This window comes from Galleria mellonella, unplaced genomic scaffold (genome assembly GCF_026898425.1).
Source record: "Galleria mellonella isolate WM207_F2 unplaced genomic scaffold, CSIRO_AGI_GalMel_v1 utg74, whole genome shotgun sequence".
Taxonomy (NCBI): Eukaryota; Metazoa; Arthropoda; class Insecta; order Lepidoptera; family Pyralidae; genus Galleria; species Galleria mellonella.
Window position 1 is genome coordinate 2,540,185 of NW_026442147.1, and position 27,132 is coordinate 2,567,316.

The following is a 27,132-nucleotide window of genomic DNA, read 5'->3' on the forward strand; positions in this document are numbered from 1 at the left end:
GTTTTTGTGTAATTTTGTCGCATGTAATTAAGAATTATTAAAAATTCATAAAAATGTGGAACAAAATGCCAATTCCTCTGGTGTTTCTAGTATTCAGGCTCTGCGGTAACCAAATACCATTAAATGAGTCGCGTTTTCTTTGTCTTAAATTGTCTTAAAATGATATCAATATTTAATTATGAGTAGCGTTGATGACACCAATCATCAATATAGATATATTTGTTATGGCATAATAAGTTTAGGGCAGCGAAAATAAGAAATGAAAATACAAAAATCAATTTATTGTTATTTAATTCATTTTGACAAGGTAAATCGGTGACCTTTGATCGACTAAAAGGTATCAAAAGTACAAAACAATAAAGGTAATAATCTCTATTACTTATCCATTCTACGATAAGTTAAATAGCATCTTATGTTTGTCCAAGCATCTTGAAACATGTTGGCATGGCATATCTGTGTGATAGGTAACATTTGATTTAATTAATTTGTTATATATAACAACACAAAATGAGATTCTGTAGGCATGTTTCAGATTTCACACTATATACTTAAATTATTATTATGCGGACAATAATTGTTCGTGCGATAATCAGTTAAGGATTAGGTTGCAGGTAAATGTTGTTGTTTATTGTATCCAGACCACTCGACAAGAAAAATAAACTCCAGGATATTATATATACATGTATTTTTGAAGTATTTTGATAAAAATAAATAGACTGTATTAATAACTAAAAAATAAACACCAACAAATTAAAAATGATAACATTATTTTATGCAAAACAAAGACTTAGGGATGAATTTTATTTTAACACGCAGTCGAAATTTCAAGATTTTAAATGAATTAGAATTATTAGATTTTGGCATTGGATTCTTTTTATCCGTACGGTAACTTGAAAATGTAGATAGATTTTTCAAATCAAATATTAAAAGCTAGGGTATCTATCACAGACAAAAGTCATGTTTAGGTATAAAGAAATTAGCATAATCTCAATATATCTATCGCTTGGTCTGAATATAAGCAAAAAAGTTAGGTCATCCTAACTTTTTATAATATTAAATTAATAATCACGTTTGTAACAACATTGAATTCTAATTTTGAATTTATTTTTTATATATGTAATTTAGGTCTAATTAATAAACATAGTTAGATAAACATTATATAGTGACAGATTCTCATTATATAAATCGTTTTTCTGTGCGATATAATGGTAAGATGTGGTTAGATCAACAAAATTACGTCTCCAATAATGGAATACATTTCTCTATCTTATCGTTTAATTATTTGCTTCGCTATTGTTAATATGAATGTTGTTTAAAAAATAATAAGGAAATATAGTAAACTTTAAAATCGTAACAATAATAGAGATCTATCTATACTTAAAGGAACGTTTAGACAATGATAGTACTCTCTTTGATGGACTTTACAAATCATCAAATGTAAAGTAAGAACGTGTTAGATACAATTCCAATTTCCAGTAATAAATTAAAATCACAGTTCTATAGTTATCTTAAATTTAGTAATTTGGAAAGCATGATTACATCATTTTGAAATTTATATTTTATTAATCTCTAATTGTTTAATACAACGTCTAATTTAAAATCTCAAAATATGACAAAAACATATCTAATTTGCGTAAAATTTGAAACTTAACAAAGATGTCGGTGATGACAGGGAAACACATTTGTTGGTTTGCAACTGTCACCACACTAAAAACGAAATAATTTACGCAACACGCAGTATATAAGTATATATAAATTTCCGAGCAATTAGACAATCTCTACAACAATTTATATATAAAAAAAATATTTATAATATCTTCAATAAGCAACAAGTTATATTTTTATTGGTAACCGGCGTTTCCTTTCAGACTAATACACTAATTATATTACAATCAAAGCAAAATTTACAAAAAAGAAACGTATACAAAGAAACTACTTATATACATATAATATCTATTTAATTATCTATAACTTATTATACTATTTTATCGAACACTCTCGGAATACTTAATATTAATATTTATGTCTTTTATGACAAGGAATATACTTGTACATTCTATTACTATCGGTAGTGAAAAATTCGGTATGCGCACTAAACATTATTAACCTATTTTGAACGAAGGCTTTATATTTACAATAAGTACATGAGATGCATTATCACTTTATATTACAATCTAATTATTAAATATAGTTATTATTTCACCAAATTGTTGATTACTGATAATTTTATTGCATCCTATGAATCTGTTTGTTTAATTATGCAGCTTTAAATCAAAAAAGTGAATAAATGATAAGTTTAAATAATTATAACAACAATCACGCTTTATCCGTCTTTGTGAAATTATATAACTATAATGAATATTTTAAATATAAACTAAATCGTGCGGTTGAAAAGATTAGTACACGTGAGTACATATTGCATTTTTATTTGTGTGCGCTCGTTATGTGCACGGTGGGCCTAAAATATACAGTACTTCTGAACCGCATTTTCATACATTCGTAACATTTTGTATAACTTTTTTAAAATATGATGTAAGAACATGTTAAATGTTAATGTTAAACCCTGTATGTGTACAACATGTTAATCGTCTAAAAATACATTACACATTTAAATTGATCCCTTTTGTATGATATGAACGACTTTTATAAGATTTAACAAATTTTTATTTAACAATGTTGTCTTAACATTTGGATTATATTGATATGACTGAATTATATAAATGATTGAGTAAAAATAAATTATCAAAGGATAACGCCCTTGTGTTCTATTTTATTATAAGACGGCAACAATTGAAACAAATAGTAGTAACTTAAGTAAGGAAATATATATTACTTTTACATTTTTTTAAGTAACGTATAAGTGACTGTGTTTGAATAGTACCTAACTAATCAGGTCACTTTTAATTTAGTTTGGAATGTACAATCAAAATGGTCAACAATCTTTCTTGCGCGATCTAATGCTCTTATGTACTCTAACAACCCATACAATCAACAAAAGTTCTATAAAATACACGAAAGTCATTTGGATGTATCGACCAGATTATTGTAACGGCGAAGGTTGCATTTGGACCATACCACTATCAGGTATGGTCTGCGGCAGAAGCAGCGGCGGCAGCGGCGCGGCGGGCCGGCGCCACTCGGCCCATGAACGATCTGATCTCTTCGAAGTATGTCTCATCAGGAGATCTCCGACGGCTTTCGTCTCCATTCTCCGCCTCGTGTTTCTTTAGATGTCTGTCGAGATTTGTCTGTTGACCGAAGCAGCGGTCACAGTGACGACACCGGAACGGCCGCTCCTTATTATGTATATTCCTTACGTGTCTCTGTAAATTCGAGGATATGGAGAACGACCGCTCGCAGTACTTGCAGCGGTAAGGCTGTTCACCAGTGTGCGTCCGTAAATGTCGCGTCAGGTTAGCACTGCGAGGAAATGCTTTGCCACAATAAGAGCACGTATACCTATCCCGTGCTCTGGGGGCACCAGGGTTTGGGGGAATAGGTGGTGCTCTTGGTGTACCCGGAGCGAGTAACGTTGCTGCTGCAGCTGGGAGGAACGGGTAGCGGCCAAACGAGGCCGGTAAAGCTAATGGCAGCCGACGACAGAATTGTAGTAGAGCTGGATGAGCAGGGTGCGCTGGGTGCGTGGGGTGTGGCGGCGGTGAAGGGGTGATTAAATTGCAGTTCTCATCTTCTAACCGTGGCGGACGTTTGTGTGTGACTCTGAGATCGAGTGGTTCGTCGGCGCGTGGTGAGCCAAGGGGGCTGTGGTGTTCGTGTGGGGACGGCGGGGGAGAGGCGAGGCGGCGCGGCGCCGCGTGCTTTTCGCGCATGGCGGCCGCCGCGCACGCGCTCATCGGGCTCGTGCGCCACCGACCTGTAACAACATTTTGGTATTAAGTTTTACTGTTGGTATTACTACAATATCTAATAAAAAAGTCACTTCTACAATGTAAAAAAATAAAAATAAAAAATTAGTAACTACGAAGAAATAAATTTCCTTTTGATTTTAAGTTTTTACGATAATTTTTATGACATTAAGACATGAAAACATATGTAATTTCTTTTAGAATCCTAATTATGATGATATTAAGGTCGGACGCTGTTTAATGCGTCATTATTATAGAGAAAACAACGTAAAGACATATGCTTATTACTGACGTTAATATCAACCTATACAAAAACGAGAAGAAATATATCATGATTCACGACAATCGAAACCTGTTAATCAATATCTTAACCTTAACTTCATATCAAGCAATCTGCTAAAAACCTCTAAAACATCTATATTGCGAAATTCAGAAGGGTGGGTGGCTGATCGATGTCAACAGTGCACCTACGTACCGAGCACGCCCACGCCCTCTATATTACAACATCGAGAACTAGAGCATTCGCTACCGAAACCGATGTTTCCGATTTAATCATTAAAGTCACTTTATCGGTCGTATATGTAAGTATAAACTATCTGCAAATGAACTGTTCGATATCGTAGATAGGCGAGGCACTTACGTAAATTGGAGTTTGACTAGTGAAATTTCTCTTCAAATTTCCTTATTTGAATGTTATAAATTATTTAGAAATACTTAGATCATTTACAAACGTATATTTTTGAATAAAGCTGCAATGTATAACAACACGACCGCTGATAACAGCATTGAAGTAAGGAAGAATTTTACTTAATGATTTGGTGAATGTACTATTATGTTGTTTATATATAAAACATTCTTAATTAATCAAATCGATGCTTCTGATCTTTCATCGATGTTAATAGAAACCATTTATTGAAGTGTAAACTGCGATTGTTTTACGCCCTCTCACCTATCGTTTGCTGCCCACGTGTCAACACATTCTATATCTAGTGTCATAATAAAAATTTATAATCAATAATAATAAAGCTACAATAAATTGGACAACTTCATTTAAAATGATTGATAAGAGTGCGCGCATCACCCACGTATCGTCACGATCATTGTTGGCATGCGCCGGCGCAGATACAGTCAGGTGATACCGCCATCTATGTTAACTACATTACGATTTCATTACCACTTATAAGGCTGATGGATCGCTTGTTTCTAAATGCACAAGTCACGTTTTTGGAATTTGGGGACAATGAGTTTTGATCTGGTTTTGATTCGCTAAAGATTGATATTTCTAAGCATTGTACGAAGTTATGAAATATAGATCTTGAAATTCATATTAAAAATGTTCTTCAACCTTTAAAGATTTTTATTTAGTTATATAGTTTGAAGTAAGTTAATGCGATGAGTGACTTAATATTAAAAAAGGATATAAAATATTTATAGGATCTTGACTATGAAAGGAATATCATTTAATACAGAGATTTTGGTTAAAATTTTCTTTTGTAGGTATTTAGTAATGTATCTTATTAAACTCAAAATGAAAACAAGTTCCTGTCTGCAGCTTTCTTATTTTTTCCTTTGGCACTCGTAATAAACAAGCTCAAAAGTTACGCAAATGTTCAATTTTATGTAACTTTGAACTTGTAACCTTTCAAAAAAGAAAAAAGCACAAATTTGTGTGTGCACGCCTACGTCGACGTGCGACTAATTTGCACCATAAGCACTCGGCATAAATCGTTGGAACTAGGGTCGAAGTTGACATTCGTGGTGCCATATTTGGCACGTTCGTGATTCCCTGCCTGGTGCTTATGATTTGTGACTACGGACTGGGCCATCGGTGGCCTCTAGCGAATACGAAATGGAAAAACAATACGAATGGCAGTCAGCGCAGGAAGTGTGAACTTGAAGGCAATTTCTACCATTCACAAATTGTCTTTAATTTTACAGCGAAAATAGCTTAGGAAGACATTACACAAAGTTGTCGTCCTGATATTTTTGCTTCATCTAATAATTTTGCTTTCAAACTTAGTTGCTGTGATTAATGTCTGAGTTACGAATGATTGTGTATTATACGCGTATGAATCAATTTCTTTATGACGAGGATTGACTGCGAGTGATGCCTCTTATGAGAAATTATGGGTTTTGGTTGTCGCTTATCATGAAGTTGAGTATTCGTTCGATTACCATCTTTCATTGTATAAAAAAATAACAAGTCCATTATTAATGTTATATGTATTTCTAAAGTTATTATTACTATTTAGTTTCGGCATAGAATGGGCCACACCTTCCTTTCTCGTGGGTGTCATAAGAGGCTCTAAGGGAATGTAAAAACCATCTTTTGAGGACAGCAGCGTCCCTCTTGCCGTCACTAAATGCCGATCTGCGGTTACCAATCCGTCTGCCAAGCGTAGCAACTACTGGTAAAATCTCCCTTATAGGGGATGCTTCTGTTTAGCAATGGACAGTAAACGGCTAATATGATGGAATGAAATTTTGAAATTTTAATGGGATTATGAAAGGTTTACCCATTTTATAATAGGGTACGAAATAATATAGGGGGTTGGATATAAATATTTTCTGTCTGTATTGAACTTATGATGTAAGAAACTTATGAGAGTAAATTTAAAATATTAACATCACATAGATTCTTGACTTTATAAAGAATGCATTTTAACGAACAACTGTAAATCTAATATGAACAATAGCTATTACTGTCTGTATCTACTTACTTTCGCTTAACTTGTTACAAAGAGATAATTCATTCTATTCGAATACTATGTAAATAACATATATCAAATGCATATCTACAAACATGTACCATTTTCACATGGGAATTGGCAGAAACAGCCGATCGATATTTATATTCGTTTTCCTTTGCAATGTGCAATTGTGTCTTATTTTTTCCTTAATCATGCTTTTGTTTACAAATAAAATGCTTATCTGTTCTAGAACTATCTGTTATTAGGATAAAACAATTTATTTTAGATAACACAGTTTTTTGGTTTCTTAAATATAGCATATTTCTGAACTCTCCAATACAGCTCGCGTCAAAATTATATCGTGACCTACTTTTAACTTAATTACCTTGTATGCAATAAACACATAGTACATTACTTTCATTGATCGTATATACCCATTGAATTCGAATGTCAAACCGAGTTACATTGTCGTGAAACTCGAATAATCGATTGTAGGTGTGTCGCGCATCGCAAGCTAAATATTTCTAGTACACAAGTCACGATACGCTAATTACGTGTAATTAATGACGTTCGGAAGCGCGTGACGTGCACCGCGGTAGGCGGGGCGAACACGGTTATATATGTTAATGTAAATAGCATAGCCAATGAGCGGCACCACGAAGCGACCGCCTTGTGATATATTAGCATTTGAATCGTTTATTCGTTCTGCGAGACGCCACTCGTTCACTTTTGTTGGATTTCATGCGTTTCTAATAACGCCAACTCGTCTCGCTGGTTAGTTATGTAAAGTTATACCAACAATAAATTACCGTAATCCGATTTAGTATGTACTGTGTGCCGATTATCGAATTCGAATATTATGTTGCTGGCATACAATAAATTTTGCGTTCAACGATAAATTGCTTTATTTATCAGCGTATAATAATAATGTAGATTTTCGAGGCGAGCCGCGAATAGAAATGTGACATCGTAATTTTACCCGTAACTATACTGTTTCGATAAATAGTGTTGGAATGTTAATTAACAATAATATTTTCAGATTGGTACCTATGTTGAGTAACATTTTATTAACCCACCTATGGGTATCGGTTGTATGATTTAAAATACTTAATTGATATCTTGTCTCTGTGTTAATAATGGATAAATCATAGAAATTAAATATTTAATATTACTATTTGCATATATTATTGTTGTTATGGATACTCAAACAAATTATTATAAACAAAAACTGCCACATAGATTTATTTGTTTGTGGTTTTGGTAACCTATTGGTATATATGCGTACCCAATAATGGTATACCGATTTGATTGGTTATGATTGTGGTAATAAAAATTTTCAGTAAGATTTATGAAACATTTATTTAATTTTGTTTCACTATTTTTACGACATAATTAGATACTTATTACATACATTTTATTATATTTTTTATTTACTTTTATTTTTTAAATCTCATTTAGATAATAATTTCAGCCCTGTAATTTCTCACATTAAGATTAAATTAATTATTCTTCTTATCCACCTACGTGTAATGAGAAATTAAGAGGTCTTAATAAATTAGAGAATTATATATACACCATATTACAACAAAAATGATATATTGAATATGGCTTCACGAAGAGAGCTTCATTTCTCTTGTTTTGTTCAGAAGATTGTTCATAGTGGACGGCCAGAATATTTGTACGAGAAACTGGACTGGGTTAGAAATAGACATCATAGAGGACTTCGAGAGTGCAGATTAAATATATTAAAAATTCCACCACACAGATCTGCAAATTATAGAGGAGGTTTTAAATTTACAGCCGCAAAAATTTGGAACGACCTGCCTCCACCCTTACACCAACCTTTAACACCATTACATTTTAAAAACTTAATGAAGAAAAGGATTTTACTTATGCGGAAGCAACCCTCGGATCGTGGAGCTGGCTCTCGTCATCGAATGTAGTGCATCGAAAATTGTATATCACTATTAAGGATTTTTTTTTTTTTTTTCTTGTCACTAATTTGGTACATTGGATTCTTGTTCTATTTTTTTTTTCATTTATTCATTGTTTTTATACTTGTTTATTTTAGTTTTTGTATTGTTTTCTTTTATTTTTTATGTAATATCTACATCAATATATATATTTGATAATGAAACGGTGCCCCGTGTAGGTGCAAACTGAAAATCAGCGCTGAACGAACATCAGTCCAGCAAAAGCTGAGTTTGTACCTATTGCCAGGCGCATACGATTAATGGACAATATATTGATTAATTAATTTATGTACATTATAATTTGTGAAGAATGGCAATAAATTTTATTATTATTATTATTATTATTATTATATATTTACCCTTTTGATCATAAAATTTAAAAGTTTCTATAAACTTACTTTAACTATTACACCGTTTTGTTACTTTTTCAAATTCGGCATTTAGTGCAAAAGAAGAATACAAAATAGTTTAATAAGCTAAAAATTTTTTTAAAAGAGGTTTTTCGTTTTTTGAATAAGGAGGTTACACCATAAAGCGTATTTCTTATTATTTATAATATATTATTATTTAGAATGCTTAGTCAATTGTATATCTAACCTAGTCACTCAATACTTCTTTTAACAATAAATAATATAAAGAAGTAAGAAGTATTGAATGACTAGTAATAATTCCTTAAATGTTAATAGAACTTGACGTGAATGGCTGGATTCTAGCTACAATGAAGACGAGCATATATAATAGCTATTTACTTACGGCTTAATATAACATTTCAAATGAATTAAGTACAATATATACCTACTCGTTATAGAGCAACCAATAGAATCCGTTCCACTTCATGCATTCATGAACAATACGTGTATGTTAATACCACAGAATAAAGATGTTTCTTAGTCTGTGATAATATCATTGCCAGTAAAATCATATTGTATCTGAGTTTTGTTATTGTTTGTGTATAATAAATATATGCAATGTTTGTATAAAATTACTATTAGGTACTAATCGTGCGAGAGCAGGAATGGTCTAATGTAAAAAATTGGGGGGGGGGGGGGGAGGGATTGTTAGCAATGGAGACTATCTTACCAGAGGGAGAATTTGTACAAAAGTCGATTGCTTGGGTACCTCTATCCCATTCGTGTTTCAACCGTGAAGCAGTTGTGTTTGCATGGCTGTGGGTGTCACATGGGGGGTATGATGTGCGAAACAGTTTACTCTGTTATGTCCATGGTACTGCTCATGTCTATAGGCGACGGTTACCACTTTCCATCAGGTGGGCCGTCAGCTTGTTTGCCATTCAAAGTTGTATAAAAAAAAGTTTGATAGCCCTATTGCTAGCAATATGCCTTATTAGGTTGACTTACACGTGGTTCCCCCTGGAAACCATCGTGAACAATTCTTGTTGAATTCGTCACGATGGGCTAACTGACCTGCTTCATACTCACCTATCATCCTTCACTGGTGCCCCGCCGGTGTATACCGATAGCACGGGTGGGGTTATCATTCCATTATCATCCATTAAAAAAATAAAAAAAAATGTAAAAAGTTTCTAGACTGCTTTCATTATACACGAAGATCCCTGTCGTAGTTTACCGTTCGAAAGCTTTACGTACCTACCCTCTGAACCATGTGACAATCATTTGGAAACAATCCAAACATTAAGTTATAAAAATTTTCCAATAGCTTATGGACGCGAGGGGGGGGGGGAGGAGAATTTGTAGTAACGGGTATTAATATCCTTATCTTAATTATTTAATATCATTATCAGCAATATAATTAGTCTGATTTATGATTAGCAGGAAGGTCCCCAGTAGATGATTGTGATTAGTTCTTGTTGAATCCGTCACGATGGGTTAACCAGGTTAAATTTTGTTCTCACCTATTATTCTTAATATGATCATCGTTTAATTTTCATCTATTAAAAAACCTTAAAAACTTATTCGAAATTTTAAAGTCTAAAGAAACCCGAATATGAAACTTTGAAACACTAATATAAAATGGATAAAACGTAACATTGCTTGTAAAAGTTGAATTGAAAATAAAATTAAAATTAGCGACAGTATATTTAATTAATGTTCCAGCTTCGTATATAAAAATATAAAATGAGCAAAGATCATAGTATAAATTTCGAAATCTGCCAAAACATCATCCTGATGTTACTAAAAAGCGTGAGGTCGACAACAATGGCCGCAATTTCACGACAGTTGCTATTGCAGTTGCGTATTGATAAATTGACTGACAAAACAATTGTTAGCCACAAGAATGCGTCACGCTGATCCTTTGCAATAATAGCACAAAAACAAATGATTGAGCTTATGAAACGACGATGCGCTCAAAAATTCAATTTCGTAATCAACAGTCTATTAAACATCGCTATTTTTTGTATAAAATTATAATTAATTAGATGAATTACATGACATGGAATCGCAAATGATTTATAGCCTATCTTAAGCAAAGTGATAGCTATCATATGCAGATATAAGTAGATATGAGGAGAGATGATAATGGAAAAATTATAAAATCAAAAACAAAAATAACCCATTAAGTATAATATGATAAAAGTATAATTAAGTATAAATATATTAAATTACATTTATATTAAATTATTTAACCATCAACAGATGAAAATTTATTCGTTGAATTGCAGTTACAATGTTCACAGGCACAAACTACACGCTTGCAAAAGCATATAACTAAATTCAATGCGAGCTGTCTCATAAGTCAAATAGTCCATAACATTCCATCTCATATTCTCTCATACGATCGTGCTCACAGCAGATTCACACGCCGATTGCTTTTTTAGACGGGTCTATATCGACAAGCACGATCTTTGATTTATTTCACATCACTATTTTAGGAAACATGTCGCGCCGATCGCCTTATGGCGAGATATGAAATTACTTTGATATATGAACCAGCGACGTTAATGTTAGATGGATCGATTCGGTGCAACTGTGGAAGTATTAAACTGATAATTATCAGTTCGGTCGCATTGAATGTAACTGCTGTCTGTTGAAGAAACAGCTATTGAATCCAAATAAGCAATAATTTGTTTTCTTTAGACACGTAAAGTTGCCACTGTGATTTAATAAGAATTTCAACGGATTTATGCTTGCCACTGACTGGGATTGGCGTCGGAGTAATTACAAATTGATATCATTGCCCCTTATGAGCCAATCAGAACGGAATTCCATGTATTTTGGTGTGAGCATTTAATAGTTGCCGTGCACCGATCACAGCCAATAGTGGATTATATGACACGCATGCGCATTATGGGAACCAGGGCGATGGTCGTGAGAACCGCCGGAAATTGGGAGTTTTTTGCTTCTACACATATAGTTAACTAATCAGCAATGTGCTCAGTGTTTGCAATTACGTTGAATGATGTTCATTCCTAAGTGCATATCAATATGATTACTCCGTTAGTGCATACATATTATACGGTTCAAGAATTTATATAATATAAATGTACAGCTGTCCTCAATAAGGTTACAAACCTAGGAATTCAAAATATGTATCTTATCATAAATTCTGAACGTTAATATAGTACTGTTGTAACCGTAGAACAAGTTATTAAATGTAGTGTAAATTGAAAATATTAGACGATGATTAATTTATTTAAACATCAAAGAATTTGTTGTTTATTTTTAACATTTAATTGTTTGCTTTGAAGAATTTTGTGTATTAATTAAGTATTAATATAAATGTATTCTGATTATCTAATTTTTATTTTTAAATGCCCATAATATTTATGTATCAAAAATATTGATGTAATTAAAATTTAATAATATTTTTCATAATTTAACAACAAAACTACATAAATTTATAATTTTTTTTTAATAATCTTGCAATATCTTACTAATGGATATGACAATATTTGTGCATAGGAGATATTGAAAACAAAAAAAAAAAAAAAAACAAATGAGGGATCTTAATAAGAGAAATACAAGCCAAAACAATAATTTTTAGATATTTTGTCTTTTTGTCTGTACGGTATTCGGTGACCGGTATCACGTAATAATTATTGCACGAAATTGGATATGGTTTTCACAGTTTTTTGTTGTTCGTGAAAGTCTAACTTGAAAACTGGTGTATGGTTTATCTTGATACGCCATCTAAGACCGAATGAAATAGATAATTAATTTTACTATTTATGAAATCCAAAAATACTAGCATAAAATAAAATTTTTGTTTTTAAAATTCAAATTGAAATGTAACGTGTTGCTAAACTGCATGAACGCTCATAACATCAATCAACAGGCGTATTACCCTAGTAATTTCAGTTTATCTGCAAACAAGTTGTTAATTAAATTCGAGGTGTTGTTCAGTAAAACGTTTTGCCGCACTAACAATTTTATGAGTCGTATAAAGGAACTCTTCCGTCGCTATCCGTAATCACCAGTCATCGTAAGTTATGAGAGTCAGGTCTAATTACCCACATCTCGTAAAATCTAAGAGCACGCGCCAAATTGCAACACGTTACCGGGTGCACATTTCGCAAATTCATAGCGTGATGATATAGTGTCATTTTAACTCGTAAACTTTTACTATTAAACGCTGTGAAGCAGTTAAACAAATATGATACAGTTTCGCCTTAATACTGAATGGAATTTTTATAGGTGTTTCACTACACAAAACTTAACTGTGATAAAGTAACTATTAGCGGGACGTTAAAATATATCGATGTGTGATTTTATTCATTTTCAACAAACAAACAACGTGACAAATCCAGTCATCTTAGTCTAAAAATTAAATTACTAAACCGATTTTGATTAAATTTCTATGGGACCAATCTGTAAGTATACTCTTTTAATTGAAAAAAAAAAATCCATATCGGTTTACAACTGACGAAGTTGGGGGGAAAGGGATTGTTAGTAATGGAGACTGAGAATCCCATTGCTAGCAATATACCCAACCAGGTCGACCTCTTCGCGGTTCTGTCTGGAAACTATCATGTTTAATTCCTGATGAATTCATCATGATGGGCTAACTGGCCTGTTTTCATTTTCATTTATTACCCTTCACTGGTGCTTCACCAGCGTATCCTGTTAGCACAGGCGGGGTTACCATACCATTTTCACCCATCAAAAAAAAACTGTCGAAGTTATGAGAGAGACGAATTGTGAAACTCTTTCTTTCTGAAATCGGTTGAAAAGTTTGAATAAATATTTAGTTTAATTTGGATTTTTTTTGTTTCTAAAATATATCTAAGACTAACCAATTTAAACAAAATATAGAATGGATATCGTCGTTATTAATAAAAATCACTATTAATATATATTATGTTAAGGATATATTTTATTTTAATGTTATCTTTGTTAGTTGTACAACAAGCAGTTCCTTTTCGGTCATCCGTTTGTAACACTTCCAACAGAATAGAATAACGCACTTCCATTACGTATTCAGAATATAATCTCTATGAAATGCTGTACAGGAACGCGGGGAGATAACAAAACTAGCTGTCTTATAATTTATAGCGCACCATTAGGTGTACTTGGCGAACTCGCTGCATTTCATTTGCATTGGATATTCAGATTTGCGGTGACATGTTCAGTATTAAAATGATGTATCGTCGTTTGATTGCAGTGGGCGCGCTCGGAAATCGGACGAGCGACCTGCGACTAGATTATATTATACTTCAAGATGGACCATCGTGTGTTATAAACTGACTAAAAATTCAGTCAGTCGAACGTAATTTTTGGTTGACTGAATTTGACACCTATTACTTTTTTTTAAACGAAGCACGTCATTTTTTAATGTTGCAAGAAATTGCATTAAAAATTCCCTAGATCTGATGGATTTTGTACATTTGATTTGAGAACTATTTATCAAATGAAATATAAATATAGCATTCTATATATTGTTAGTTAATATATTTGAATAATTAAAGTTGTTTTTATTTTTCTAAGAACAATCTTAGACATCGATAAAAATAACCGGTGAAGATAAGTAATATTATAGATACTTTTTTAAGCGCATTCTTATAAAAAGAGACGTAAGAATATCGTGTTGTTTTTATTCTTCAATGAAGCTTAGACGCTTCTACCATTTACTGAATAAGAACTCTATATTCAACGAACACGTGAACAAAAAAGTTGACCAGTTTTTGGCAAAGCGTTTATGAATTATGAAGACGCTCCATCTAGAATTCTAGAGGTTTGTAATATATATCTGGGACGTTCGAGCACGTATAGCGTAAAGTATTGTACTAGCTTCAAGGCATGTTATTCTTGTTTGAAGTTAACGATTGAAAGGCCGTCTTAAAACAACTATAGAATTACTGTTTAGTGTCAAATAACGCACAAGTAACGCCTCGTAAAGCTTTGTTTACTATTGCGGATTGTTTGCTGATAACGAGTGGTCGGTTTGATACTCGAACGGGAGTTTGCGCGATATCGTATGAAAAATGTGGACCTACCTATTTATACACAATGAAAAGGAAAATACCTACAAACACCAAAAAGGTGTATATTTAAATCATATTAGTTTATTAATAAATTTTTATTCAACCTACAAGTTTTGTTTTGTTCGATATAAAAATGTTAAGATCATTTGAGGAGTATTCTGAGAACATATTATTTTTTTAGCTTCATTTCTAGCTCTTTTTCTTTTAATCTAAATTCACATTCACTCAACTATTTCTATTCAGATTATAACAATTTATAATACATAAAATTACAACATTAATCTTTGTTTAGTAAAAGTGTACCTAAAGTATTTTACAATTATTCTAGTCCTTGATTTGTTCCAACTCTTTGTTCTTTTAATTTAATTACATCAGTAATTTAGAAAAACAATTCTGATCTTCTCGAATATGTCAATTAATATGTCAATTAATTTATTAGTGCACAAAAATATGGTTTATAAGTTTAGAAATTTTGCGTATTGGTTTATATTATGTGAACTAATATCCGAGTAGGTATAATTATTTTACATCATGTTAGAATCCATTAATTATTTTAAGAACATTATCAATATCAAGCAGACTGCTATCACTGTTATAATAATCTTGACTAGTACCATCGTAGCTTGGTCCCGCCAACGCACTCGCTTTACGTAGGTGGCCGTGCCTTTATCACGGCGCGCGCGCACAATACCGCAAGCATCCCGTTGGACTTTATTGGACGTCTCCCTAATAAATAATGGAAATGTCCAGGACACTTGCGGGACGAGACATCGGTGGTATTTCACTATTACATTCTGTTTAGGTGATTGTAAATTATTATTTTGTGCATCAACTGAATACGTACCTGTTCATTTATTTTTGTTTCATTGCAAATCCAATTAGAATATTCTCTTATATATAAATATATATGCATGTATACATACATATGTTTATATTCATACTTGCTTTACAGGGGAAGTATAGAAAGAATTATTGATATTTATTATTATCATCATCAGTTTAAGATCAGTTTTTATTGCTGAACATGTGCCTCCTTCGTAGTTTGCAATAAAGAACGGTCTAAAGCCACCTTATTTGCTGATTTCTTTAATTATATTTATGTATATAATAATTGTGTATTTAAATAATTAAAAATTTTAAAGAGCGATGTGTAGTCAAATATTCACTATAGGTATGTATGTAGTTTTATTATATCACAAATAATATATAAAACCAGTACAATTATATATGCGTAATAATTAATATTAATAAAATTCTCATCACGTCTTCATAAACAAGTTTGTATATGAGTAAATATGACGTAAAATAAAATAAAATAAAATAGACCCGTTCACATTGAACTAATTTATCGATTAATTTGAACTACAAGCAAAAAATTCGCATCGAATCAGTGATAATTTGGTACGGTTTGATATGATTACGAAAATTATAGTCACACAATTTGTAACTGGGTACTTATCAATTTGTATGCAAGCTTCAAATCGACTACAAATTATAGATTTTGATATACGAGTATATGCTTGCAGGTGTTTAAAGCTAGTGTTGTCGTTTTTACTTTTTATATCTACTTGTGGAAAGAGAAAAAAAAGCTTGCAATGGATAGATAGAGATAATTGTTAGTTACAGATAACGAGAGCACTATTTTGGCAGACTATGCTGTAACGATATTAGACCTTTACGCATTTTTATTTTTTTGGTTTTAATGTTACGATTAGGCACATTAATTTAAACCTAACTATAAACTAATGACGTTGCAAGTTGCATCTTAATGTGAAAAATAGTTAAACCTTTATTAAACCCAGTTAATGTTTGTTATTCAATATTTTATTTAGGTTTGACATATGCATCCATTTTTTATTTTTAACGCATTATTTTCCTTACAATTTTTTCTGGTACAGTCATAAGAATAAATTCTTATGATACTTACTGTCAAATTGTATACTACTGAAGATTAAATCTTTTGTAATAGGAGCAAAATCATATAATTAGGACGAGGACAGAATGATGATGATGATGATAATGATGGTGAAGTTTAACTGTACCAAAATAAATTAATATTTGGGAATGAATTAATTACATAAATGATTGGAATGATTTGTTTATTTTGAAAACAGTGATAAATAATGTATTGAAATTTTGAATGTCCTCAAGTGAATATATCATCACGTACTACTGATATATAGTCGTGGCCTGAGGCAACAGTCGCGCCGGATGCAGCTAATGCTGTTTCAATACACAGACACAACATGCTCACACCATATTATTAGTTAGGTAATAATTTAACGCCTACTATAATTAGATGGATGTCGGGCGAAAGTGACTGCACCTGTCATTTGACGTTTGTCCTTATATGTAGCGCGGATTATTACTTTTTATTTAATTTGTCCCGTTACATTTGAGTAAGATTGAAAATATGACAGCAGTAGTTTGACAACTTCAACTTCTCAAAGCAAGTGTGTTAAATTGTGTGACATAAGAACTTGTTGCTTGCTGTTGTATTGAGTAAAGTTCGAGTTTAGGTTCTTGGAATGAACTTTGATATGGAGACGTTTGTAAGTATTTCGTAAGGTAAGACATTACATGCACCGTTGTATCTGAACGTATGGTTTCATGGTTGCATTTCAAAATTTTAATTTATATTTATGTCAATAAAAATTAATAAATGTTTTTTTTCTCTGGTAAGAGGTAATTACTTTTAATAATTAAATAAAAAATGAGATTGGGCACATTAGATTATATGATATTGTTTAATTAGTTTTTTTTTTTAATTATCACAATTGTACTTGTGATACTACATTAATATCACTGCAGATACTTTTTTACATTAACTTGTTGGGTACCAATCCATTACATTGGATTTATAAGATAACATAAATACCAATTTTTCTTCATCATATTATCATCAAATAGCGCACAACTGTTGCAATCTGGAATTAGTAATTAGTATTTTTATATTACTAGCGAACATTCTTATGTGCGATCGAATATCCAATTTAATCGCTTTTCGTAACTGACTGTACATATTCGAGTCATTGCACAGATACCATCGACTTTTTATTGAATTCAATACCTCGTAAGTATCTCCATTTAGGGTACGCAGTGTTCTTACTGATGTCCACTTGGTTGTAAAAATATAAATGATAGAAATCAATCGCTGATCTCTCAATAGCAGCTGCATTTTTTCTTGCGCGTTAAGCTTTCATAATGTAGTTTCTATTGAGTAATGGATAATCTGCCATCCGTTAACTAAAGCACAACTATGTAAGTAATATGTGGTCGTTTTACAATTTACAGTACTATTGTGAGATTTACAAAAAAATATCTATCGTTATGTTTTGAAGCCATAACGAGTGTTGGCAGATATCACAAAAATAATATCTGCATTACTACATACAAAATAATATATAGTCTAATATAAAGTTGTTATAACAGATTTTAACTGTCCACTGAATATAGCCACCCCCATAAGGGGGGAGGGGCGTTGCCAATAGTTGCCATGCTTGGCAGGCGGGTTGGCAACCGCAGTTTGGCTTTTGGAGATGTTTGTGAAGAGAGACGCTGCTGCTCATACCTCCACCATAAGCTCCCATAGTTGCCTCTTACGACACCCACGGGAAAGGAAGGCTGATATGTATAGTTTATATTACTCGCTGATAAGCTAGCTTTCTATAGGTGAAATAATTATAAAAATCAATTGATTAGTTTTCAAACTTATCCATTACAAATAAACTGTTCGAATATATTAGTATATACTCGTATTAATTCATTCTGTCTTAGTGTAAAATTGGAGTATATTGGAAAGTTACATTGTGCGTTTGTTATACATCTTGGCCTTCTATGTTTAAGTCATAACATGTGTGTTATGGTAATAAACCAGTTAGCATTGTTATAGAGGATCCAATATAGGTCTGACCCTGCTGTTATTGCTGTAAGTATCTATAAAGCCTAGTGCATACTAACCCGCAATGTAAATTACATAGGAGGTATTTTACTTCAGTGAAACAGAATAGACTATGCCACACGTCCAGACTGGTGGTGGTGTGATGGGTTGCGTCTTTGAGCTCTATAAAATGTAGTTAAGTGTAGTATTGTTTAGTTTATACGTCATACTCGAGAACGGGTGTCATTTGCAGATCTTCACGGGTATGACGAAATTTCAGCATAATTATTTTATATTTTTTTTATTACAAAAATTATATATAACCCAACCCAAAAATTACTTTACTAAAATATATGACTTAATAGAGTAAGTATTGAGTTTCGTGCGGTAAGATCAACATTCCAAACTAAGTAGTAGATCATAAAAAAGTTACGATTTAAATGAGTTTGTAAACAAGTATATTTAAATAAAGTTTGTTTGAAATCTATTTTAAAAGTTACAAATAAAAATTAAAACTTTACGAAATTTTCATGTGTACATTACATTACATTGTATACAGAGGGAGCAGTCTTAGCTCTTTAATATTTGTTTAAAAAATATTTTGCATTGGTTACTGGTATTTTAATTTTATGACTTCATAATAGCCTTATATAAATCACTATATATATGTATGGTGATAATATATAGTATTACTAGCTTTTACCCGCAACTTTGTCCACGTGAACGGAATATGTTTACTGATTGGTGATTGAGTAGTCTATAATCTTCTCCATTCCATATAGTACACGTATACCAAATTTTATAGGAACTGATTAAGCCGTTAAATCGCTATAAGGTAACAAACAAACAAACTCGCATTCTTATATATATACCATCATATTATAAACTGCTAAAGTAATACGTATACATTATAATATAATTATAAACAAATACATTTCTTTTTTGGTTATAAAAAAGCTTGGTCCATAGGCTACAGTGGAGTGATCGTTTATTATCAGATGGGTTGTATGCTTGTTTTGCTACTATCAGGTGATCAACAGTCGATAATTCTTTATATGAGAATAATTTATATAAACCTTTATCCATATAAACCATTTGCTATCTTAACAAATTAATAATATTATTAATAGACTTTATTTTTAAGGTTATAGAGGTGTAAATTCTATAACAATACTACGTGTTCTGTAGTACGTGTTAATATGGACTGCAAAACAGTGTATAAGTAGATACTTACGTTCATATGTGTGTAATAATGTAATTTTATTCCTACCTGTTTTAACTTTGTTAAATTTTATATGGAAGTAAAACGTTTATTGTAGAAGTACTTGCTAATAAAGTTATAAATTTTATCGTTTAATTTTACTGTAGTATGATAAAGTAGAGTAAGTATATTTTCTCTTGAATAGGCACTTAAATTTTATTTATAAGGTAAATATAAATTAGCACAAAACAGCGATAACTGATTAGGGATTGCAGTTGTACCTATCTATTAATATTTAGATGTATGTATATATTTCTAAGTAAAATACTAGACAATCTAAACATCAAATTGTATTTTATATTAAATAAAAGGTTATATAATATCATTGATTATTTTAACAGTTTATAGTTCTTATAGAAATATGTAACAAAAAAATGAATAAATACTTATTTTTTTTAAATATTCGAAGAAAATTTAGAATAATCCCTTATATATGTTTTTAGCTGTGTTTGTTTATATAGTTAAAAGCTAACTTCCTTAATTAATATAAACTTATTTTAACTATTACAGTCTTTTGTCACTATTTTCTAAATTGAGATGTTTGTGTAAAACAAAAAGACAAGGGGGATAAAGAGGTTTCTTCAGAGTCGGCAACACGCGAGTTGGTATTGCAGGTGTTTATACTCTACGGTAACCGCTTACTATCAGGCGGGCCGTATGCTTGTTGGCCACCTCAGTGGTGTAAAAAAGACAAAACATATCAATAGCTAAAACAGGTTTATAAGAGGGTTGACGTTTTTATGAATTTTTATAAGTTTTTAACCTTTCGAATCTTTCATCGAATATGCATTATAAGAATCACTACATATTATTCCTATATGTACTATTACTATTGATACTAGTGCACATACGCACTATTGTTATTTATATGACATACATACGACACTATGTCACTCTGTGACAATGTCACATGTACATTAGCTCCTTGGTGTCATACGTATCATAACTATGAATATTTTTTGTAGGTACAATTTTTTTTATGATGATTGTCACGTAGATAATTTGACGTGATGTGATGACAGTACAAGTTAAACATTTCATGTACTTTCCTTTGTGAAGTTGTAATCTTGACAGTTCGTGTGGGCTGGACAGTTCACGATAGTGCCAACATGCTGTAGAAGGGAACAAGAGTTTATTATGCCATTACGTATTTAGTTACCTGCATATTGCCTTAGTAGGAATATAAACATCTATTTAAATTCAAATAATAATAATAAAATGAAATTATATGTAGAAAATATAGAATTTTATTTAAACTATAATTGCGTCCGTGTTATCGGAATATATTGATTGTCTGTGATAAAAAGCAGAAAAGAAGATAGATACGCGTATCTTAAATTGCATTACGATTGGCTTAAAATAGTTTGGTTATATTTTTGATTTGCGTTAAAGACATTAAATCAAACATATAAATTCATTTTTGTATTTGTAATATTAGTAATGTTGCTATACATAGCTAAATATTTACGAACTTAAATACTTTACCTATTACTTACTCTATGTATACCTACTTCGAGTTACTTACCGGTAATATTTCCATTTTGTAATATAAAATAGAAGTTTTTAACCTTTTATTATATGCAAAAAATAGAAGTAATACTTTCGAGTAGTGAGTAGAGGGGGGGGGGGGGGGGATTTTCAGTAATGAAGTCTAACAGCCATCGTAGTTAATTATTGATGATACGTCACGATGGGTCAACTAATCTGCTTTCATTTTCATTTATCATCTCTCATTGGTACTTTCCAAGCGTATATTGATAGCGTAAGCAGTGTTCCTATTTTATCTTAGCCCATAAAAAAAAATCTTTGGAGACGTGCGTAATTGTGTAAATAGCTATAAATAAATAAAATTTCGAAAATGATTTGATCTTGCAAAATTAATACTAAGGATTATTCGACAATTTATCACATACATTTTTAGTAACGAGTATACCTAACTATGTACATTATCGTATGTACTCATTTATAAAATAGTAATCATTTTATATATGAGCTAATCAAATACGTAGCCTTCCAATAAATTATATGTGTACGTGGGCGTTTAACATTATACATCAATGTATTACAAAAATTAAAAACTGGGACAACCACTATGGTTATAGAGTAAGGTTCCAGGGCCGTCAAACCTACGTCATTTTATTAAAGTTTTTTGTATCGACGTGTACTATAATAGAACAGAACGAATATGCATCAGATAAGTTGAGCGTCAGTCGTTATGATTAAAGGGTCTACCATGAAATGTTTTCCGAAATTTCGGGATCGACGGAACAGAAATTTGATGTTAAAATTACATAATACATACTATTTAGAAATGTTAATATATCTTTCTTTTGGACTATTATGGTAAGATTTATGATGAACGAAATGTGAAGCTGATTTCGGTATGAACAAAAAAACACGAAATTGAGTCCGAAATATTCAGAATTATATTTTATGGTAGACTCTCAATTTTAGATAACATACACTAAAATCTAGTATCCATAGTAAAAGCTTTACTTAGTGTGGGACTACATGTTGCTGTGTAATATGTCTAGCGATATTTATTTATTTACTAAAAATAAAAAATAAAAATATTCTTCAACTACGTTATAATATTATATCTGTTTTTTTTTTTAAATTAATTTGATACTGTTCTATTAGAAACATATTTACTGATCATTTTTTGGTTTATTATTTTAGCTAGACGCTTTCAATATCGATACGTAATTGGGGCATCTTAATATCGTAATAGTATCTTTTAGCTTTAATAAAATGAAATCGATTTGGCGGTTCTAGGGTTTAGTCTATTCTGAAGATATTATAGTTCGCTTAATTTTGTTTGTTGACTTTGCTAGTGTAGTGGTTTAACGAAATTCCTTATCTTCCAATAGTCGCAGGTTCGATTCAATTAAGTTATAAAAATTAAATTATACTCGTATATGTAGAGAGGTAGAATGAATGCTGAACGATACATACTAACATACAAACGTATTCTTTCTTACAAAAAAAAAGAGGCCACTTGTCCATATGTACAAAAGTCCCTTTATGACTATTGGTAAATTAGTTAAGCCGCCAAGAAGTAATAAACAAATAAACATAGATTAAGTATTTATAAATTGTGTCTAGTAGTAATCCTACTACTATTGTAAATATGAAAGTGGATTTGTTTGTTTGTTAGTCAACTCTTGATTCTTCAATGGTTTAAAAAATCGTTATTATCTTAAAACATCGACACCCTTATTCATTAAAAGTCAAATCTTTTATAAACATATTTTAGCTATAAATTTTATTTATTAATTTTATTGAAGTGTTTTCTCTTTTTCTTTTGTGTCAATTTCTCAATTTAAAAGACAGTGACAAAACATTTTAACAGTTAAAATAGATTTGTAGGATGTTTTAGTTTTTATGAATAAGGGTATTTAGCATGGAGAAGTACATAGGCGATTTTTTACCTTAATCAAATAGTAAATCTCGATAACGGGGACGAAGTTGCGGGTTAAAAATAGTATGATTATTAATTATAGGTAAACAGTGTTTAGTGTTATAAAATATAATGTAAATAAAGCATTGGGAATAGACAATATTATTAAAAGACGGGTGAGGTCGTGCACAAAGGTCATAATAATAGCATCGCCTCGTATATCATCGTAAATCTATAATGTTAATGGTACCAATAACTCGGGCAAGGCTGCTGACTCCTCCCGCGACGGTTACAAGCTCACCTGTCTTATCGAACATAATATAATATGTGATTTACGTAATTTACAATAGAGACTATTTTGTATTACCAGCTATTTACATTATGTGTATTAATATTATTACCAGTAATAAGATTAATAGTATCCGAATAATAATAGTACGTGAGGTCATTGAAACCTATCGCCATCTGAATTGTAATAAAGACAGTGTCAGCACATGACCATTCGTCTAGAACCCAGTTATAATGCTTGCACATAATAATAATAATAATAGAAATGGGAGCTTGAAGCGTGACACGGGTATGCACTGGACTGGCACCTCATCATCATATGATGAATTGATCTGAGAATCGAATCTGGAAGCGATGACCATGACTGTCAAATAGTCCCACTATCATGGACACCACCGGCCGCAAACGTCTGATGGTAAATAATCAGCTGGTAATGCAGTGCTGCTTGCAACACTGTATTGAGAATTGCTCATGAAGTAGGACTCTAACCGAGCCCGAAATTATTCGGGCAACCCCGAAGTTAAAATACTCGTGTAAAGTTCATATAAATGATAGATGTCATTATGATTTGCCATAATTATTATTCCATATTAAAGAAGTTCTTTAAATTATTATAATCCTTTATGAGTCTATTCATTTTCTCTATTATACTTACCATATAAGTTTTTTTATACAATGTCGGTAGAAGTCGAAGTCGGACCGTGGTTATCGTAGTTTTTAGACACTGGCAACATTAAAAGCGTTTCATATTAATTAGACTGATTAGAAATTATCATTAGGAAGTTTGTAGGAACATAATATGACAATGTGTGTTTGGTTCGAACTACATTTGAAGGATACAAAAAAAAAATATGAAAAAATGGATCAATTTGTATGATTATGAAAGAGCCTTTTATAGATACAGATTCTGAAACATCTATTTATTTTTAATATATTAACAGTAAATTTTTTGCCAACTTGCAAACGACTATTTAAGCATTACAATTTTGAATTGCAGCCAAAATAATAATACGATTGTTGAAACTCGGCAAAACGTCATAATAAAAATATAGCAATATAATGGTATTTTAATAAATATAATAATAGATGAATGCACAAATAGGTGAATGAAACTATAATTTAGTTGAGTGCGAGTTACTTATATACTTATAAATCTAAGTTATATAAATAAACGGTTCACACAATGGAATGGCAATGGCACAGATTATATAGTGCACACATGATGATGATTACTGCAATTTGTATGTGTTTGATATTCAACTGATAAATTTATAGTGCACTTGGCGAGTGCCAAGGCAGGGATGGAAGAGATATGACTGCACCCATTAATACCGGCATAGTTTATACCTTAGTATTTTATACTATATAGATTCTACCGTTTATACATATAATAATATAATTATTAATGATCACGTAATGTTGCATCGAAGCGTGTGTAGGTATTATTGAAAATGGAAAAACTTCCATCCGATACAATACGTCTGGTCTGCTCGTTAGGTAAAAGGTATTTTTAAATAGTACATGCTTATGAAAGATACGTCAGGAGTCTTCCTGACATTGCTTTTTTAATGGGTGGTAATGGAATGGCAACCCCGCCTGCGCTAACGTTATACACTGGCGGGGCATCAGTGAGGGATGACAAATGAGAATAATAGGCAGATCAGTTTGCCCATCGTGATGAATACACCTGAGATTCAGTACGATGGTTTCCAGGGCGGACCACGTGAAGGTCGACCTAACAGGGTATATTGCTAATAATAGAACTGGTAATCCGCATTACTAATAATCACTTTCTCCCCTCCTGACGTTACTATCTGTTTATAATTACTCCTCTTCATTCAAAGGTTGTCTGGAAGAGATCGCTTTAAGCGATTAGGTCGCTCATCGTTTTCTCATTGTAATTATTTCTTGTAATTGTTTATATTTATAATAAGATTACTATTGTAATCTTTTGGAGGAAACAATAAAGAGTATCTATCTATCTCGTTCTACTACATGCACGTAGTAGCTACTCGTATATTGTATATAGCGATAGATTTGTTTATCACATATCCAGGAGTACTGCGAGGTTAAAAATCCTGTTGTATTCTAATCATAATAGGATGGGGAAAAAGGGATTGTTAGTAATGGAGGCTGAGAATCCTATTGCTAGCAATATACCCAACCAGGTCGACCTCCTCGCGGTTCTCCCTGGAAACTATCATGGTTAATTCCTGATGAATTCATCATGATGGGCTAACTGGCCATTCATTCTCATCTATCACCCTTCACTGATGCTCCGCCAGCGTATCCCGTTAGCGCAGGTGGAGTTACTATACCATTTTTACCCATAAAAAAAAATCATAATAGGATTTGCTTTGTATTACCCGACGATGTAAATAAACTAGTCAGTTAATATTAGTCCACAGCGAGAGAGGACTATTAAACTCGGTGGGTTATGCAAAGCAAATCTTATAGTGATTTGTGTAAAATTTTCTTTTTAACCCTTTGTTCTTCCTTTAATCTGTGATTCTACGCATGTATACAAGGCATTAGTGTTTCAAAATATCTCATACAAACTTAGACTTCAAAGTTATTAGTTGCTGGTTTAATATTACGTCTAAATAGCTACATACCTACGCTATTAGGCAGCAAATGGATCGTGTATGTAAATGTCTCTATACCAGCGTTATCAGAGCTCGTTGTAGCCGTCATAACTGTATCCTATTAGAGCATCTGTTGTAACGAGGCTGTCTGCCATATTTATGCATAAGTCTACATGTACTAGTGTCGCAAAATGCTATAATATGTTAAATAAGTAGATATATTGCACTTTTTGCATAGCACGTATAATTTGCATACGATACGTAGATGTGAGTTAAACTGGATATTCCAAATCGATTAGGCGTGATATGATAGCTAAATTTGGTGCCGTCGCTTTTAATACTTTTCGACCCTCGTGATCATACACATAGAAGTTATAAATAGAAAGAAAAAGTTTTAAATTAAATTTAAGATTATGAATAGGGAGCTATGTGGTTTGTATTTGGGGGAAGGGGAGGAATTGTTAGTAATGGAGAATAGCAACCCCATTGCTAGGAATAAATTCTATCAGGTCGACTTCCCCGCGTTCTCTCCTGGAAGCCGTCATGTTTAATTCTAGGTGAATTAGTCACGGTGGACCAATTGGCCTTTTCATCCTTTCCTACGTGTATTATCTTTCACTGGAGTCCCGCCAGTATATATCGATAACGCAAGCGGGGTTTCCACTGCACTATCACCTATTAAGAATGTGGTTTGGATAAAACTTATAGCAATTAATGACATAGGTGTACACGTTTTTGTTATTTTAAATGACACATTTCGAAGTCTCCTCCCTTTCCCTTCCCGTGGAT

General features: G+C 32.0%; 1 protein-coding gene across 1 annotated transcript in view; it reads right to left on the reverse strand.

The window, feature by feature from the left end:
* Positions 1–274: 274 nt before the first annotated feature.
* Positions 275–27,132, reverse strand: part of LOC113516301 (transcription factor hamlet-like) — a 148,268-nt gene continuing 121,410 nt past the window's right edge. The window contains exon 3 of the mRNA XM_031909004.2: positions 275–3,874. Within this exon, the coding sequence (XP_031764864.1) occupies positions 3,081–3,854 (774 nt within the window). The 5' untranslated portion in view covers positions 3,855–3,874 and the 3' untranslated portion in view covers positions 275–3,080. The remainder of the gene's footprint in view (positions 3,875–27,132) is intronic.